Source organism: Sebastes fasciatus, chromosome 4, assembly GCF_043250625.1.
Source record: "Sebastes fasciatus isolate fSebFas1 chromosome 4, fSebFas1.pri, whole genome shotgun sequence".
Lineage (NCBI taxonomy): Eukaryota > Metazoa > Chordata > Actinopteri > Perciformes > Sebastidae > Sebastes > Sebastes fasciatus.
Window position 1 is genome coordinate 13,928,007 of NC_133798.1, and position 20,454 is coordinate 13,948,460.

Sequence of the window (20,454 nt, forward strand, 5' to 3'; positions counted from 1 at the left end):
TCATGTGTGTAGTCAGAGATGTCTTGAAGTCAAATATATCAGTCATTGTTAGGAATGTGAATATAATCCAATTAATCTTATCTCCATATATGTACAGTATTTTGTATATACGGTTCCCTTTGTTAACACCTTAGTTTTATAACCGGACGTAGTCACATGTGTATACTTCCGCTAACTTAGCCAAGTCCGTCGCTACCTCTCCCGTCAACTCCGTTCTCTTTATACATCCATGGTCAACTCCATCGGGGGCGTTTGAATACATTTAACATAAATGTCAGTATATGGGTGCTCTTCAGTTGTAACGTCGGCCGATTTGACCACGGAGATGAGAGTGACGTCTGGCTTGACCACACGTTACCGTAATACGATAACGATTCCTGTCCACGACAGAGTTAGCATGCAGCTTTAGCCATGATGTCTAGCTCTGCTCTTCCTGCAATGTGTGAAACCCAAAGTGTTTCCATACTTTACTGTATGTGTAGTGTTTACCACGTAGGATTAAAAATGTGAGGGTGCAGGTCGTATCCAAGCAGACCCTCCGCCGTTAGTCGTTTCGTTTTGTATTGGTTTTGTTTGAAACGGATATGGAGTCACATTACTCAGACTACAACAATAAAGGCAGTAACTTCCTTCTACCTCTGCATAGACTCAAATGAAGCAAATATATTGATTCTGGCATTAAAAAAATAAAGTAAAAATAAAAATCACGATACAAATGTGAATCAATGAATCCATTTTTTCCCCACCCCTAATAGTACGTGTCAGCTGAGCCTTGACTGTTACCGTGGGCAACCACCAACCACTGTACTTCAACCACAGCTTATGGGAACAGTTGTGGAACGGAGGATACTTTTCATGGTCAAACCCGTGTTTGTGACTCGTTTCAGACGTTTGTGTCGGTCTGACTCAAACTTTCACTCAGAGAATATTTAAGGCACTGTGGTTATGGTGTTTGAAACTACGGTAAAAAAAGAGTCCTGCTTCTTTCAATGAGAATATTCTTAAAATGCATGTGTGTGCTACAGTCACCTGGCATGTTTGTGTGTATTAGTAACATGTTAACAGTTCTGAGTAGAAGACTCAAGGCTCCATGGAGTTCCTTTAAAACTCCTCTGAATGTCAGATATACTGTATACAGTATAATCTCTTTGTAACAGATTAAGAAAACATATATTCTAATCACATTATAAATGACAAAATCATTGATAAACCCAACAACCCACCATCCCGGGTTAAAAAAAGCCCTTGATGATATTAGATGTACGATATATAATGTATTGTGTGTATGTATATATATATATCTATATATATATATAGATATGTATATCTAGTCTGTTAAAATCTCCTGGGCTTTCTGTTGTAAACTAGCAGCTGCCTCCTTATATGGATAAAAACATCAGACAGGCAGACTGCTGTAGTACCGACTGTGGCCAGCACACGGTGCTGTTGAGTTTTTACCTCAGCTCAGCTGTTCTCTGCACTGAGCTGCAGGTATAAACCCCATGAACAGTAACTGAATGAACTGTAAAGATACAATAAATACAATTCCAGTTAATAATGTTAGTAAAACTACATCTTCCCCACACAGCAACCACCCAATGTCAGTTATTGGTCTGCAACACTCCAAAGAAAATTAAAATCTCAACTACCCAGAAACAGAAGTATCCCTACATCCTCCATGTAAAACGGGTTATGGTTTGTAATAATACAAAATAAATTAATTCTGTTCACCCCATGAAAGAAAAACAGCAATAAGTATAACTGAAGATCCTCTGAGGAAACTTACTTAAAAATTAGTTTTTTGCTTTAAATGTGATGATAAACATTTTGTTGTGACATAGTAAAACGTCCGAAAAAAATAAAGGTACTTTTGGTATGGTCACTGTGTATAACTGTGGTCATGGTGTGTGTGTGTGTGTGTTACTGTGTGTACAGGGTTCAGCGGCGTCAGTGGGTGTGCTTGTCGCCTTCGGCCGACGGCGCCGGCTCCTGTAGGAAAGGAGTGAAGGAAGAGCGGACGGTACGCCCGCAGAGAGATTGCTGCACTCGGAAGTTGTTCACCATGCCCTTCTGTACCTCCTCCTCAGCTGAGGTGAAAAGAAGGCTCCGGAAGACTGCCAGCTAAAAGGGGGCAGAGGAGACAGTCAGGAAAAAGAGTCTTAAACAGGCTTATCTAAAACACACACAGGCCTGTTCACTTCTTCACTTGTTCCTCTGTGTAATACTAATAGAGGCACAAAAAGCTGCCATGCAGGTTGGTTCGGCTCAGCGTGACGTCCTTCATTGTTCAAATAGTTGGACACACCCCAACATGATTAGGATTGTTGCAATTTGCACGTTTTACTGAGAAGGATTGCCACGGAACTATGTCACCTTGAAAGCATAATTGCTACTCAAAGAAACACTTAAAAAATAGGCTGACTTTTACTTTAAAGACAACAGGAGCCTCTAGTGTTTGGTGAGTTCAGCTCAGCTTAAAGCTGCATTAACTATTTTTTTGGGCCACTTGGAGGCAGCAGAACAACATCTGGGCCCAATCTCAATGTCCCCCCAAACCCCTGCTGCGTCTCTCACGCATGTGGTGTCCACACCGCTGCTGCTGCCAGCTGTTTCTTTCTACGTTGAGTTTGCCTTTCATAATGACCATTTAATTTCATTATAACTGTCATTTATATTTATTTTAGACAGAAAAAAGGTTAAGAAGTGAAGAGTGTGTTAAGAATAATAGTAGTGATCCACAATTAAAAGCCAGTATATTATTCATTCATGGATTCCTGCGAGTCACTGTATTTTCTACAAGCGTATAAATGTACCGGGTCGGGACACATGCGCGCTCGCATATGCGCGCTGGCGTGTGGCAGAAGACTTCGTAGCTCTGAGAATATCTAGTGAATGTACAGTGGACGTTTGTGCAGAAATAACTGAGGTTATCCGTGTCTTGTGAAGTGACGGGGTTCCGCAGGGAGACACAATATCGTCTCGTTACCGACCGGGTGCCGGTGTCTTCCTGCTCACTCCGGCTGCGGGCAGAGGCGATAAAGATGCTCGCTGCAGAGCCCCGTCACCCCAGCCCCGCTGCCTCAGCCTGCGCTGAGGCAGGAAAAGCCAACACTAGGATCAGAAGTGATTCATGGAGAGACCTTCGTCTGGTCGGCTAACATTACTGCCAAGCAGCTGAAATATAGAGTGATATTGTGGTTTTAGCTGACGTGTGTCGCCTCACTGTTTTGAGCGATGCTCGTTAATGTATATTTAGAGCGAGCAAGCGCGAGCCCGACGCTGACTTTCGTTGACTTCACGGACACAGGTGTCGCTGTTAACAAGCATTTCTGAAAGTTACAAATAGTCCCTTTAACAAATGAAGGAATTCTGTCCACAGAAAACAATGCTTGAGGGCTTTGATTTTGAAACAGAAGCAGGAAGTATTGAGTTAAAAATAAATCTGTACTCTTTTTCATGTGTGTGACATATTCTACAGATACAGACATTGAAACTGTAGTAATGTTGCTGGTATGATGTACAATATACTGTCAAAAGATTATTTTCACGGTCTATTTTTGCTGTGAACTGCACGCGGTAAAAATAGGCAAAACCTCAAATCTCTAGAGGAGACGCAGCTGACATGCAGCCAAGCGCGTCTCACGCAGGCAGTGTGGCTGCTCTAACCTGTTAACATGGGCGCCGAATTAAAAACAGGTTCCGCAGCCGCTACGCGCTGCTGTTGTCCCCGTGTGTCCCGGGCCTCAGGCCTTAAGCCCTGAACCGTCAGGGACTTGACTGACGTCACCTGGTAAATGGTTGAGTGTGAGGAGCTGCAAGGGCTTGAACTGGTATAAATATTAATGGGACAGCACTTTGCTGCGACAGATCACGTTACCTTGACGACACCAATTGTGGATTTTTTTACTGCCTATTTGAACGTCTTCCAGGCTCTTACCTTACGAGACTAAAGGTAACGGTCAAAAAATTAATCTGTCAAATCTGTCAAACAGAAATGAAAGAAATGGTTGATGAATAAACCAGGTGTGTAATATAGTGGAATGCTGCATTCCTCTGATTTCATGTGTTTTTTATGTACCATCTTAAATCCCTTAATGTTTCTGTGTAAATTTAAATATACCTGGCTGAACACCCATGTGCCGTCCTCCTTGTTTATCAGGGTTTTTGGCCGATTTGGCGACCTTCTCGCTAGATTTAGGGACTTTTGAAGCTAGTGCTGCGAGCTAGTGTCATAGGAAGAGAGATGGCAACACTGGGCTGCGTTTTTCAGTTGGATAAGTTTTAAAATCGAGTGTACTCAAGATTACCGACCCCACTTTTAAGATGAACTAAACCAGTCAGATTTAGGATGTAGCTCCTTGACCTTGACAATAAAGCGCTACAGGAATTCGTCCTAAAACCCGGAAACGAGTTAGCATTTTAGCATTTCCGGTTCCCTCGTCTGGAAGTCAATGGGTTTTTAGTTAGATGCCTGAAATAAGGTCTGCGGTTAACACAAGCTGAAGAGATTTCAACGTTTTGTTCTACGATATAAAATAAATCAATAAATATCCAACTCGTGAATTTTGAAGCCTTTATGTGTCTTAAAAACAGCGGTTGCTTACAAGCGGCTAAATGAGACTACTAAACGTCATCACGCCGACTCGTCCGCCTTTACAGTCTCGTTGTGTATACTCACGTTCATGCGACCGTGGTGTAGTTCGTTTATAGTCTAACGTTAGCTTTTACTTCTGGTGATTGCGTTCACACTTCAAAACTCATAAAAGTGTTCATTTGTGAAGATTATCTTGCTGAACAAAACGTGTAAGTATCATAAACGTTTGTTTGCCACAGAGCTTATTTTCTGCAATAATCCAAAACCCAATGGCTTTTTGTCAAGGGAACCAGGGCGATGCTAACTTCCTGGTTGGCCTACAAAGATATTTAATCCCTGGAGCACTCTATAATCCATGTGAAGAAATATTTGGTTAAAACACACACACACACACACATACCTGGTCATGGCTGACTTCTATATGCTGCTTCATAATGATCCAGCTGACGGACTCTGTCAGAGGGGGTGTTGTCAGAGAGCCGTGGTAGGTCCAGTAGTTGTCAGTGTTGGTGGGTAGCAGACAGGCAGGGTCGAACCTGTTGAACTCCACTACACTGTCCTACAGACAGACAGAGACAGACACACAGGGAAGAGAACACACGGTCAATTATGTTGAATCATTTTAATGTTACGGCCAACAGACAAGCACGATCATAACTGAAATGTTTTACACTGTTCACACAAAAGGTTCTAATATTTTAAATATTATACAATTATTAAGATATTTAAAATATTCATGGGATTATAAGAAATGTGCTAAAATCCCAATCTGTGAAAAACGTCAGTATCATTACAGCACAAACTAACATAATGATAGAAGACTGAAGCGATTATCTAAATACTACAACCATCGTTATCTAATCATTATCCAATATAAAATCATATCAGTACAACACAATGAGTGTTATACAACTGTCGCATTTCCTCTTATTGAACAAACACCAACCTTATCAGACGTTATTAGCGATAAGCATTGTAGTAGCAGTCACATGAAAGAAGGACAAACTATGACCTCCAGTCAGTCACCGCAAACATGTACAACCACCAGTATATCAAAATTAGGGGTGAGAAAAAAAAAATCGATTCACCTATGTATCATGATTTTTTTTTTTTATATTTTGGGGTCTACATGGATACGATCTGCACTCTCACATTTTAAATCCAAAGTGGTAAACACTACACATACAGTGAAGTATGGAAACACTTTGGGTTTCACACATTGCAGGAAGAGCAGAGCTAGACATCATGGCTAAAGCTGCATGATAACTCTGTCGTGGACAGGAATCGTTATCGTATTTCGGTAACGTGCGGTCAAGCCAGCTGTCACTCTCATCTTCGTGGTCAAATCGGTCGACGCTACAACTGTAGAGCACCCATATACTGACATTTATAGCAAATGCATTCAAACGGCCCCGATGGAGCTGACCATGGATATATAAAGAGAATGAAGCTGACGGGAGAACTAGTGACTTTACTTTTAATGGGTTAGGGTTAGGGTTAAAACAAAGAGAAATGCTCTCTCCTCGTCCTAAAATGGTTCTAAATTGATACTAAAGTACTTCCTTGTTTTATGGTACCGTTGAAGCAGCAGTGCTGTGTGTGTGCGTGTGTGTGTTTCACCAATCAGTGACAGTCATCCCTGCAAAAAGCACCACAAAGGTTCTGGCACTTTCAGAAAGTACTACCCCGCGACCAGGGCGTTTTCGGGGGTCCCGTAAAATGTCCCCAGAACTTAATTTAGACCCTGGTCCCTGCGGTCGAAATGCAATGAGTTCCTCAAAGGGTTCTTAGTTCCAGGTTTAAGTTCCTACTGTGGAAACGGGGCTTTAGTTCTAGATTTGGTTCCTGAATATAGTTCCTGGGACTACTTGTTGAAAAAACGCTCATCAGTACTTATATATTGTGATTCTTGTGAGAGAAGCCTGTCTGACCAGTCCTGTAGTGTCTCTACTGAACCACTAGAGGGCTCCAGTATTTACCTTCTAGTGAGGTGTCCATTCATCATTCATTATCAGATTTTAAATGGATTTTATAAGGGTCAATATATTTGGTCGCTGGACTATTGAATACATTTCAGAGATCAGCATGTCATCTTAAATAAACAAAAATGTGGTCGGTGTCTGTGTGTGTGCGTGTTTGTGTGTGTGTGAGAGAGTTTGTGAGAGTGTGTGTGGATTTACCTTGTGTCTGATAGCAGGCAGAGCGTCTACCAGTTTCTGCAGCCCCTCGTGTCTCTTTCCCACCTACACAAGGATTAGACATTAATCTGGATTAGTCACAGTTTAAATGTACACATACTACGTAACGTATACAGCATTGCCTCACATACACAGGTCAACCAACTGCAGAATGTGCATATGTCTGGTGTCAACAAGGCAACAGGGTAGACTGAAACATGTCTGTGTACATCAATCATTGTTTCTTCTGTAATTACTGCAGGCATTTCAAAGTGTTAGTGTGTGTGTGTGTGTGTGTGTGTGTGTGTGCACGCGTGTGTGTTGTACCTTAAGAAACACTCCGATAACAGCCAGTCCGTTATCCTCCATCACTGCCTCCTCGAACAAACTGTACTTGTCAGAGTTCCAGTGGACCAAGTGGAGCTGATAATAAAAACACATCAAGAGTCTGTGTGTGAGTGTGTATGTGAGTGATTATAAACCATAACCTTGATCTTTTTAACCCCTCAAAATAAGAGTTTATTGTTGTGCCTGACTAATTTTGAATGTGTTTTGTCTTTTGTATATGACATAAAATGTATTGTTAACTAAGAAAGAAAAAGAAATGGAGAATGGCAGTGTTGTAGATGAAGAAACGGATAGCTATTGTATATTATTTGTGGGGCTTTACATGGTGATAATTGACCTTTATCTCTAGTCCTGTATTTTTAGACCCAGACCCAAACTCACCTACACCATACTACCAGCCAACTGTGGCTGAAAAACTGAAAACATCCATTTAGGGCTGTTAATCAGCGATTTAAATAATATTTAAATCGCGATTAATCACATGATTGTCTATAGTTAATCATGATTAATCGCAAATTAATCTAATTTTTTATCTGTTCAAAATGTACCTTAAAGGGATATTTGTCAAGTATTTAATACTCTTATCAACATGGGAGTGGACAAATATGCTGCTTTATGCAAATGTATGTATATATTTATTATTGGAAATTCGCAAACTGCATGTGATTATCATAAAGTGGGCATGTCTGTAAAGGGGAGACTCGTGGGTACCCATACAACCCATTTTCATTCACATATCTTGAGGTCAGAGGTCAAGGGACCCCTTTGAAAATGGCCATGCCAGTTTTTCCTCGCCAAATTTTAGCGCAAGTTTGGAGCGTTATTTATCCTCCTTCGTAATAAGCTAGTATGACATGGTTCGTACCGATGTATTCCTTAGGTTTTGTAGTTTCATATGATGCCAGTGTTGCCACAAACTAAAAATTGCAAGTTGAGTTAATGCGTTAAAGAAATTAAAAACGATATTGCTTTAACGTGTTAATATCACATTAACTTTGACAGCCCTAAAATAAATACAATAATTTGCAGGTTTTTAATATTACATATCCCTCCCATTATGATAAAGACTGTAGAGGGGATATAATAACCCAAACACTGTATATGACCAGTTTATATAGATTTGGAATTTTAAACTTGGTCTGAATATTTTGAGGTCCTGGTTATCATGACTGAGTGTGACATCATTGTTATAGACTGTGTGGGCTAAAACGCACAACAAGCCAAATTCTCTTTTACAATAATTCACTACATGTTTACAATCTAGCGGGCAAACTCATTCGAATACGCAATAACTAAGATCAGTGAATATGATGGAATAGTGGCATTAAAATGTGCCAGAAGAGGCTTTTACGGCCGACATTTTGCTAGCTGGCTACTTTTTTCCACTGGCTGGCTACTTCATATGCTTGTGGAAAGCCCTGACAAAGTTGTCAGCCGGGTCTGTAACTTGATCCTCTGCACACACACACACACACACACACACACACACACACACACACACACACACACACACACACATACATACATACAACGACTGCTGAGTGATGACAGCAATGACATGGACACATTTCCAACACCACCAACAGGCTTGGCAGAGGACACAAACACCCATGCATATGCAGTCAGTGGAACCTGCTGTTACATAAGTTAATGGAACAACATGAAAATAGATGTTCTCTATTCAAACGTGAGACCGGACAACAGTACCAGTTTCAAAGTGCCACCCGTTGAGAGACAAATACTCTGCCTGTGTTTGAATTTGGCTCTACTGATATAAAGAGAAATACTGCTGGATCAAAGAGCCTGGCAGCACGCCTGATACCAGCTATACAAGCAGCACAATATAGACATAGCATGATAAAGAATGCTCTACTCCAAATATGCCATGGATACAATACTCTCAGTATTTTTCCAGGCGTTTCAAGAAGGACACGTGATCAGAAAGTAAATGGGACTCCAAAGTAAGTCAACATTTACAATGTTTAAACAGTGCAGTGTTACATTAGTTTTCTTCCATGTCTCCTTTCTTCTTTTAACCCTTAACAGACCATTTTGGTCATGTGGAAATGAATTGCAGCGGACTAACTGTGAATTTAATCTCTCTCTTTCTCTATCTCTATCTCTATCTTTTCATTACCGGCTTTCTTGAGCACTACATATCTGACTTTTTCCATTCAATGGCCGGGTCACATGGTCACAAACACATACCTGCCATGCATGTGACTGCAGCGCCTCTGTACTTAACATGCTACATTAACCCAGCAGCAGGAGCATCAGGTTTGTTTTAGATTAACAACAGAGGGTTTGTAGTGCGTGAAACAAAGCTAAAGATGCCAAGATACGGCCGTTACATGTGATGAGGTGCTTGTGTGGCTTAGCACAATGTTGTTCCTATGTGACCTTGCTTGTATATGTGTGGGCAATATGGATACATATTTTTGAATGGCAAATGTTATTTCAATACTTTATTTGTATATATATTTTTGTTCTATTGTATTTGTAGGTATTACAACCAGATTTATTGAAGAGATAACTACCGGGATTGAGCTCAGCAATATATCGAAACAATCATAGGAATTCAAACTTTTGGTTTTTGTCAAAGCTGTCTGGTGGACAAACTATACAATGGAGCACAATGTTTTTAAATGACTTCAAACCTAGTTTGGGAATTCTGTACTGCAATTTCTTGTTACTTATTGGCTGTCATATACACCCGATATATCTGCAATAAGCTAATGTCGGCTGATATATTGGCCTGGCCCATCTATCGGTCTAGCTCTACAGCAGTCTATGCACACACACTGTAATTTACAGGACTGTTGTCACCGAGGATGACCAGCAGGCTCTAGTGGATCTAACATCATCGACCAAAGGAACACGGTTTGTGTTTATTGAAATGATTTTATCTACAGAGGACAAGCCATGGGAGAAGACTACTCACAAAAAAAATAAAAGGTAAAAAAAGTGAAGCTTAAAATGCTGTAAATGTACCAGAGTGACGTCGGCTGGATGTTTGGGTGATGTTTTATAGGACTGTATTAAGCCGTACACATGCTGCATCTTTTGCACGCTCAAATCCATTGTTGTCAATGTAGACGCGCGCCAGGCACGCTCAAACGCGCGAGACACGCTGTTGCGGCTCGCCTCAAGATAAAAATAGTTCAACTTTGGGAACCCTGCACCACGTGTCATGTGACGAGGAACAAACAATTATTTAATTTAATTAATGAGTTAATAAGATTAATCACAAATTAATCGCATATTTTTTATCTGTTAAAAATGTATCTTAAAGGGAGATTTATTAAGCATTTAATACTCTTATCAACATTGGAGTGGGCAAATATGCTTGCTTTATGCAAATGTATGTATATATTTACTATTGGAAATCAAATAACACAAAACAATGACAAATATTGTCCAGAAACCCTCACAGGCACCCATTTTCATTCACCTATCTTGAGGTCAGAGGTCAAAGGACCCCTTTGAAAATGGCCATGACAGTTTTTCCTCGCTAAAAGTTTGGAGTGTTTTTTAGCCTTGTTCACAACAAGCTAGTATGATGGTTGGTACCAATGGATTCATTAGGTTTTCTAGTTTCATATGATACAAGTATCTTCACTCTAGCTTTGAAACCCGCTACAACCTAAAAATCGCAAGTTGCGTTAATGCATTAAAGAAATTAGTGGCGTTAAAACAGATTTGCATTAACGCATTATCTTTGACAGCCCTTGTAATAAGACCATTGAATTCATATTCATTTTTAAAACCCCTTTACATGCTCATAATATTGTGAGGCAGATAAAAGCATTGCCCAAAGGGTATATGATATTATTATTATAATATTGTAAAGAGAAAGACGTATCTTTCTTCCTGTCTGTTTTTTTTTTTTTTAAATCAATATGTTTTATAACAAAATTTATTTTTCTACCTCATTAATGTTCTTGACAATATTACAGAAATATGCAGCCTCCCAATATCCCTGCAGGAATGATTAAAGCTTCATGCTTACTACCTGCTGTGTGTCTAGTGTATGCATGTTACAGCTCAGTACCTCAGCAGGGAACAGCCTCCTGTCCACCGTGTGCTCTGACCCCCAGGCATTGCTCTCCCCCCAGTGGAAGTGGAACTGGCACAACCTGAACTTGTCTTGCAGGGGGCCTCCTTTCAGCGCTGCACCAGAAAGTACAAGGACGTATAGTTCAGTGCATCATACTAAGACTTTACAGATTTCACAATCCTCCAAAAGAATCTGACCATATCTCTGTCTAGTATTTGTTTCCTCCTCCAGAAGGAGGAAATGATCCCACGCAGAGCGTCTGCTAAGGAACAGGTTGTTCAGGCAGTGACACTGACCTAGAAACATCCAGGAAATAATGTAAAGCAGAGACAACAATCACCTATGCAGCAAGGACTTTTTACTACGCCTGTAAACTGTGAATCAACGGCAGAAACACTACCGACAGACAAAAAGGAGATACTGCAGCACAACATGTTGTTGCAGTCAAAAAACATTAATTTGAAGACCTAGAATCTGTAGATAAAGTATCTGCAGTCATGCCTAGTATGGAGGACAAAATCTGCCAAAATCAAAAATAACTAACTAACTAACTAAATAAATAAATAAATATAAAAATTAATTAAAATAGATACATAAATAAATAAAATGGAAAAACAGGAGAGTAAATAAATAAGGGAATTAATACAAAGATAAATAAATGAAGAAGCAAATAAAAACAGAAATATAAATTTGTCAAATTGTATCAATTAATTAATGGCTACATTTATTTTAAATATTATTTTTGCTACATTTAAGGACATATTCATTTATTTATTTATTATTTTGATTTTGGCAGGTTCCGTCCTCCACAGCCGGGATCTCTCCATTGTTTCTTTGTTTATTTTACACGTAACAAAATACTGTTCTCAGCATTTCACTGTTATAAACCTGTTTTTGTTCTCTCAGTATCAGACTAAGCTCTGAGGGCATGTGACGCCTATAAAGTGGCTCATTTTGCAGCTTTAAAACATTTGTAATTTTAAAGACTTAAAAGACACTAAACTACATAGTAGCTGTTGAGGTCAGGAGAGACACGCGAGTCACATGACAGTCATCAGAGCCACGTGAAGGTTGTGGTTTTCATCAGCAGCTTTAAGTGTAGCATTGATTACAGGACTTTCCTGCAGACAGAGGGCTCTTTAGGGGGGGTGAAGAAGGAGATAATCCTCTTGTGTAGATCAAAACATTCCTCTTGCTGAGATTTCCTTTAAATCCATTCATTTTTAAAGGGAAACTACTGACTTGCTCCCGATCCAGTAGTTAATAATGAGGAACTTATACTTTTTTTTTTACTTTCTAGATTTCTATAGCGCAATAAAAGGCAAAATTGAGTAGATTCAAATAAAAAAATTTTAAAGACAATATAGATATAGAAAGAGTACTTACTGGACTTGTCTGTAGTGTCATCATACTCGACCAGAAAGGAGTAGCCGTTGTTCCAGATCTGTTGGCAGGTCTGTGGGTCGTAATCAGTGACCAGAGGCTTCAGCTCCGAATCAAAGACGCTCTTCCGCACAACGATGTCGATAGGAGACTGACGATCGCCTCCTGGTACCGCGAGGGGTCCCTGCCACATGGGATGCACTGGAGGAGAGAAGGGAGGAGGAGGAAGAGGAGGAGAAGAAGAAGAAGGAGTGGAAGTAAATCAAAGAGAAAAGTCAGAGAAATTTAAAACAGACAGAACGTACAGTTCCTGCTGATTACACAAAAAAACTGGACACAAAAATGCTGACACCTACTTTTCATGTTGTACTCTGCTGCTTCCTGCATTTTAAGACAGTCCATTTTGAAACAAAAACAACCAAAGTTGCCTCAAAAAAAATGAATACAAAAACTACACAGTGTGAGGGCTAAAGAGGACACACACAAGCCTTCTTCTTCTTCCTTGAGCCGTCACAAGGAACTGAATGAAAAAGGAGCAAGTGAGTAATAGTACTTCCTTCTAGTCCTCTTACTCTTTTTTTCCTGAAAGGATATTACTAAATAAGAGAGAAGTGGGCTGGCTGTACAGAAAGTGACACACGGAATGTCCTGGCACGCCCCCAGCTCCCCTCCACAGCAGGGAAATCTGACCAGGACCTCAAGCAGGTCAACACGCCAACTCAGGCCAATGTCTGTCAACGGACCTGACTTCTCATTACCCGAAACTCCGCTCACTTTCCCTAACCTCCCTCCTTCTTATTTTCCTTTACCTTTGAAATCCATCCAAAAAACATTAACTCCACTTATAAAGTTTCTCTCCCTCTCCTGACCTATATCTACAGCAAAATAAATCTGTCAAATGCTGTTGTCAAAGGGCACAAAAGCAGCGCAGTCTATTGTTTTCCTCTCCATTCATCCAGCACGGGGCTTAAGGTTTCCACTGAGAGTCAAGCTGAACAGGTCTGACTGGGAGATGACCTTCATCTTCATCAGATTTCAGCGGCTCCTCCTACGGGAGTTAGCCGCCTGAAGCCTGTTATCGCACGGACACGAAATAACTGCTTGCACAGCCGTTCATGCTCATTCACTGGTTATTGTCAGCTGTGAAGTTGTTCTGATTCGTGGCATGTCAGTGCCACTGTGTCACTCTGTGGTGCTCCTGAAAGTGTCACGTGTTAGCCAGATGTTTCGAATCAGAAAATGACAAGTGTGTATGAAAGTTCTGAAACGACAACTGAGTCTTCTGCATCAACAGCCACAAGAACCTGAAATAAGTTGGATTCCTGCAATATACAATAGTCCTGCTGGTGTGCCCTGGAGCAAGATGCTTGTTAGTCAGGATGACAGATAAAGAAAACTAAAAGACACGAGCAACAACAACCACTCAAGCTATGTTGGCAAGGTGCAAATTGTTTTCCGCAGGACAACAAAGCAAGATGAAAGACCTTGATGATCTTGACGACATGTTGGAGCTCTGCTGGTAAGCACAAACCACTGTAAGAGCCTGTGGCACAAAAAATAAACAGCCACAGTCCCTCCCCGTCCGGTGGACCACCATGGGACCTTATTTCTGAAAAAATATGAACGGTAGTTATCAGGGAGGGACATATCATTTTTTTATCCTGTTTGAATTGCGACATGAATCACACATATGATGTTTGTCAATTTAAAAGATAATTTTGCAAGTCAAGAAAGTCACAGTTTGTTGTAAAACTGTTAAAGTCTAAGACTAAAAGTCTAATTTGAAAGATTTCACAGCCAAAAGGCGCATAAGTGACGTCTGTCTTGCCGAAGCTGCGATGTCTGTGTGTTGCGTACTGGGATGTACTCGCACCAGCAAAGGGTCTAGCTCGTTCTTTCTCGCTGGATAAAACACATCAGGTCAGATAACGTTACATTTGTGCGTGGAACATAGCTAGGTTAGCTAGCTGGCTAGTGTTGATGGCGTTTAGCGTGCGAGACGAGAGACGTAGTTCAGTGAGCGGTTTCACACAAAAACTAAATGATACTACGACAAACTGAGACTTTCTTGACTTGCAAAATTATCTTTTAAATTGACAAACATGTGTGTGATTCATGGCGCAATTCAAACAGGATCAAAAAATATTTGTCTCTCGCCGTTGACTACTGTTCATATTTCTTCTGAAATAAGGTCCCCTGGTGGTCCACCGGAAGGGGCAGGACTTCGCCTCGCTATTGTGTTGACCTTTTTTTTTTTTTTTTTTTAAATAGCATCATTGAATGTCCATTCACTGCTTCACAATAAACACCCTCTGAGGTGGAAGAATTTTAATGTGAAGCAACATCAGCAGGAAATGTTGGTTTGCATTTGAAGTAAATGAACACAGCTTTGGTAAGGCTGTAGGAAAGCGGAGGTAATAAGGATAATATCTGAAATTATGAGCATGAACATACCGTGTGAAAACACAGAGATTCCCTCAAAAGATACAGCAGTACTGAGAGTTAAACACAGAGAGACTTTTAAAAAAAGATCTCTTTGTCTCACTGCAAGCACAGCCACACATGTTGTTGAGCCAGTTAGTTTAGCACAAGACGCGGCTTTGGTTTGACGGAGGAGTAATTCCATTACTTTACACTGTTTCCCAAAGCCTGTGGGTTTTTTTTATAATCATAAATGTGTATTTTTACTACATTCCAGGCAGCCACAGGTTTCCAATAATATCTGTATAGTCTGGCTGGGCGTTATGGAGAAAATTAAATATCACAATATTTTTTTTACCAAATACCTCAATATCAATAATGCAACAATATTTAAGGGTTGACTATTCACAAAATTTTTACACAATGTGATTTTTATCACATTTAATCATGAGTAATATGGAGATAATGCCTTTGTGTAAATAATAGAACAGCTAGAAACATTCTGGTAAGTTCAGAAATGTACATCACTTCACTGTAAAGCAGCCTTTAAAACCAGGAAAAGACAACTCTCATGCCATATTACTATATCCAAAATCTCAGATAGTCTCATAACACGATATCGATATAATATTGCCCAGCCATAGTGTATAGTGTGAAAATCAACTAGCAGAACAACCAGAGTGTATTTCACCGATGTTGCTGACCATGAGTAGCCGCGACTTGGGTTTGTGACGCAACTATGTCATGGCAGGTGTATTGCTGCTGAGGACCCCCGGAAGCGCTGCATTGAGTAAGAGCATTCAGCCCGTTCTGAACAGGCATATTTTGAACGGGCACTGCACTGGTATAATAACAAGATGTCCACTGTGAGACTGCAAGTTTTTGAAAGTTCATTTGCATACTTTATAGTCTGGATGCTCTAATTTCCTCCAATAGACCAAAGACAGGCAGGTTAGGTTAACTGGCGACTCTAAATTGCTTGTATGTGTGAATGTGAAATATGTGTCAGCCCTGTGATAGACTGGCGATCTGTCTAGGGTGAACGCCAGACAGACCGTATGCGCTGTGTGCCACAGGAAGTTAGCACAACAGCAAATTAATTAACTGATTTATGAATGCAATTCAGCTCGATTTTTACAGTTTTTTCAAAGTGAAAAGTTTGACAGCATATTTGTGAAGCATTTTGTTAAAAGACATATGAACCACTATATACACTCTTTACAGATCATGATACCAATGTTAGCTAAATATGTCGTTGAACTATTCACTTAGAAAAAACGTATAAATGTGACTTATCAAACATTAGTCTGGACGGCGAAGAACAGACATAAATCATAGATATAAAAATACTGTTTCATATCTATGTAGTAACTTCTCTCCCATATACTTTATGGATTTACGGATAAGTGTTTAAGGGACTTTTGTTCCCTGAGTTAAGGTTTCCTGGCAGCACTTCCTTGCAGGGTGTGTGTCACCCCTGACAAGTTCTACTTAGAGTTTCTAGTTATCGATTAAGGTTAAGGATGAGGTGTGATAAACCCACTGAAGGACCACCCAGTTCAACTGTAAACTGTATAACTCTCCTGTGAGACTGATGTTTTTTACCTGGGGAGTGGGTAAAGCAGAAATGTCTCTTTACAAAGAGAAATAGCATGAGGACAGATCAAAGGTCAAGCCAATGGACAAGAAACCTAATTTCTAGCGGGCCACCTCAAAGCCAAACCAAGAGCAGGTCCATAAAGCTTTGCACAGACAGTGCCCATTACAACAAGCTTGTTAAAGTTAAATATGAACTCTGTTTATTATCTTGGTTGAACATAAAAGCTCTGCCGCACCGGCCTATTTTTCCACTTTCAACTGTTTTTCTTGTCTGCTGACTCTGAGGTTGTAGTTGGCATGAGATGTTCATGTTCATGTTCATGTTTTTGGGTGTGGTGGTGAGGAAGTTGTTGGGACTCGTCAGACAAGTCTGGTTGTTCTGAATATGCTGTGGTCACATCTAAAGAAAGGGAAATGACTAACACTACAGGTCTAACATGTAAAGGACATAAATGTTCTGCATCCTATAGCATAACTGTATAATTACATTGTTATATATATCAAGTTAGTTATTTGAAATGTACTGAACTACGTAAAGTAGGGTTTCTGCAACTTGTGATTTTTAGGTTATAGCAGGCTCAGTTTTAAAGCTAGAGTGAAGACTAGTGTAATATGAAACTAGAAAACCTAATGCATCCATTGGTACCAACCATGTCATACTAGTTTGCGAAGGAGGCTATATAACGCTCTAAACTAGCACTAAATTTGGGCGAGGAAAAACTGGCATGGCCATTGTCAAATGGGTCCCTTGACCTCTGACATCAAGATATGTGAATAATATTTGTCATTGTTTTGGGTTGTTAATTGATTTCCAATATTAATTACATACATTCTTGCATAAAGCAAGCATATTTGCCCACTCCCATGTTGATAAGAGTATTAAATACTTAACAAATCTCCCTTTAAGGTACATTTTGAACGGATAAAAAATGTGCAAATAATTTGCGATTAATCACAATTAACTAAAGAAAATCATGCGACTAATCACAATTAAATATTTTAAATCGATTGACAGCCCTAATTTTTTTATTTTAACATTTGATGTTACATCTATCACATGATCTGTCTAGGTGCTGCTATAGCTGAAGACATATAAATGCACTATACTCACTTTTAACAGTCTCTTCTGCAGTATATTCACTTTTTTAATAGTCATGTATCACAGCTGTTACCCTGCACTATATTCAGTTTTAACAGTTTCCCTTCATGTCCTTGTATTTTTATATCTGGTATATTTTTTTGTAATTTGCACTACTAACTTTTTTACTGCCTTTTTACTAACATGTTTTGCACTATGGAACTGTGATGCTGGAAACTTGAATTTCCCTCGGGATCAATAAAGTCACTATCTATCTATCTATCTATCTATCTATCTATCTATCTATACAGATTACAAAGAGGATTGAACGTTAACGTTTTTGTCCACCTGCCTCTGCGGCTGGTGGATTCCAAAATCTACCAGCCACTCAATAGATTACCATTGCTTTGGGCTGGTAAATGAAGCAAATCTAGCAGCCACCTCCATATTTTCTCACTATTTGGCTGGTGGCTGGTGCTAATTTCCAACCCTGATTAGATAGATAGATAGATAGATAGATAGATAGATAGATAGATAGATAGATAGATACTATCTTCATTGATCCCGAGGGAAATTCAAGTTTCCAGCATCACAGATCCATAGTGCAAAACATGTTAGTAAAAAGGCAGTAAAAAAGTTAGTAGTGCAAAGTACAAAAAAATATACCAGATATAAAAATACCAGGAGATGAAGAAAACTGTTAAAAGTGAACATAGTGCAGAAGAGACTGTATGGTAACTCCGGTAGCTTAGTCTATGAAAGTGCACTGTATGCATTATTATCTGTCCTGCAGACCGTCCTCCTTTGTCCCCCTTCCCTCCCTAGAGAGGTGTTGTACAGTTTGATGGCTCGGGGGACAAAGTGTTTTACAAACCTCAATAAGGATATATACAGTGGATATGTGATGGAGACAATAATGGCACATCATAATAAAAGAGTAAGGTATTATTTTGAGATGGCACACTATAATGTAGTGCAAGCTCCTATATGTAGGTCAAAGGGCCTCAAATGGTCCCTACAGGGGGACATCAATACTAGTTTGTAAAAACGTGGAGCCTGGACTCTCTGTCTCAAACACCACTGGGTCAACAACAGAGTGGTTTGATCTCAGTCCAGTCCAGTGATGAGGATGAAGTCCAGTCCGGGCTTTACAACGCTCCTCCGTGCACGTTTTAGGATGACAACAAAAGTGACCATTAAGTGAAGCTGTTGTTACCCACAATGACACAATGACAGAGGCCTCTGAGCCTTTAATGAGCCCCAAAACCAGACCACTAACATGCTGACACACACACGCTGCTGGTGGTAGTAATGTCTGAGATTAAAATGTTCCCTTTGAAGCAGTACATGTTAATGAGCAGCTGTGTGGACACGCTGGAAAGAAAAAACGATAAACCTGGTGCACAGCAGCTTTAACACAAGTACTCACTCTGAGACAGCACATATTTGCTGGAGCACGCCGAGAGGTTGCATCTCCGGACGGGTGTGATCCGGTGACTGTTGGCTCGTCTGACGAGCTGTCGGTGGAGCTGCGAGGCGAGAGGTCTGATTAACGAGGACAAAGTCACCATGTTGATTAAGATAACGTTTGCTTAGGCTACAAGAAGCACTTTAACGCGTCTAAACAGTGTTTAACTTGGATCTATCGGTTATCTAACTGTGTTTAACTCCTCTAAAGTGAGCTGTCAGCGCGGAGTCCGCTCACAACAAACTGTCTGCTAGCTGCTGCCCTCCTACCAGGGATGTGTTGGTCGCGAACGAACCGGTTCAAAGAGCCGGCTCTTTTAGGTGAACAATAAGAGCCGGCTCCCATCCGAGAGCCGTTTTTTTTTTCTTTCGTTAATTAATTCAAGGCGGAATGATAGGACAATCTGCTCCACACCACGGGCACTCCGTGCACTGACTGTGACTCATGGTACGTGTCCACAGGCTCCATGCTTTCCAAGCTCCCCATTCACTGTCTATGTAAGCAGCCGCGCAATGCATTCTGTTAGCATGGCGTCGCGATTCGAGAAACGGAGCGTCACTCATTTGCATAAAGTTGAGGGCTCGTCTACTTTATGCAAATCACGGGCATCCGACGCAACTCGCCGCCTCTCGAAACTCCTGAGAATCTTTTAAAATAAATGTTGTCGATCCAAAATAAAGACAGATTCAGCAACTGCATGGCTTATTTCTCGCCTCAGATATTCTCAGAAACACATTTCGCTGAACTATTTTTGGGAAATAAGATAAGAAAGTTTCCAAATGAGCCTCCATACTGTTTCCAGTTTGAAAGCTGGGAGCAGCAGCCAACGGAGGGAAAGCGCTCGTCCAATCAGGTGGGGACAGCCTGTGTCTAGTGACAGCCAACCAAGCGTCCAATGTTGGGAAGCGGCGCGTGGAAGGCCCCTGTGGACACGTACCATAACTGAATGTTGTGTTAATGACATCCGTGTGACCAATCAGGTGATGACAGACAAGGATCATACCATCAAGCAGGTAGGGTGGGGCTGCGCGGCGCGCTGACGGTCTACAGGTACAGAGCAGGACGGAGAGGGGGAGAGAAAGAGAGAGAGGAGTGCGGTGCACGAATAGCAGACAAGTTGAGTGAAAGTCGGAAACGAAGCAGAATGTAATATTATGATATTCTGGAAATAATAAGGTTTAGTATAATTATATTGAATAATTAAAGTGATATATCTGCACACATACTAATCATAGGTCAAACTAGCTCAAGCTAAATTTGGCTGAATTATAAAAGGCAGAAGTGGTAAAATGAAGAGCCGTTTGGGAGCCGAAAGAGTCGACTCTTCTT

General features: G+C 40.5%; 1 protein-coding gene across 2 annotated transcripts; it reads right to left on the reverse strand.

Annotated features, from left to right (window-relative positions):
- Positions 1-1,277: 1,277 nt before the first annotated feature.
- On the reverse strand, positions 1,278-19,402 carry ca5a (carbonic anhydrase Va). Of its 2 annotated transcripts, none has more exons than XM_074632135.1 (7): positions 19,087-19,402; positions 12,563-12,760; positions 11,171-11,289; positions 7,099-7,194; positions 6,775-6,837; positions 4,995-5,153; positions 1,278-2,121 (listed from the first exon to the last, which is right to left on the reverse strand). In XM_074632135.1, the coding sequence occupies exons 1-7, from the start codon at positions 19,226-19,228 to the stop codon at positions 1,948-1,950; spliced, it is 951 nt and encodes a 316-aa protein (XP_074488236.1). In that variant the 5' UTR covers positions 19,229-19,402; the 3' UTR covers positions 1,278-1,947. The 2 variants fall into 2 exon arrangements, with proteins under 2 accessions (XP_074488236.1, XP_074488237.1); XM_074632136.1 differs by lacking the exon at positions 19,087-19,402 and adding an exon at positions 12,916-13,551.
- Positions 19,403-20,454: the final 1,052 nt, after the last annotated feature.

Bases quoted from the DNA above. Each gene is read 5' to 3' on its own strand.
- ca5a (XM_074632135.1), bottom strand. From the start codon at position 19,228: ATGGTGACTTTGTCCTCGTTAATCAGACCTCTCGCCTCGCAGCTCCAC. The intron at 12,761-19,086 runs GTGAGTACTTGT...TCTCTCCTCCAG, and splicing joins CAAATATGTGCTGTCTCAGA to TGCATCCCATGTGGCAGGGA. The intron at 2,122-4,994 runs GTATGTGTGTGT...GCCCCCTTTTAG, and splicing joins TAGAAGTCAGCCATGACCAG to CTGGCAGTCTTCCGGAGCCT.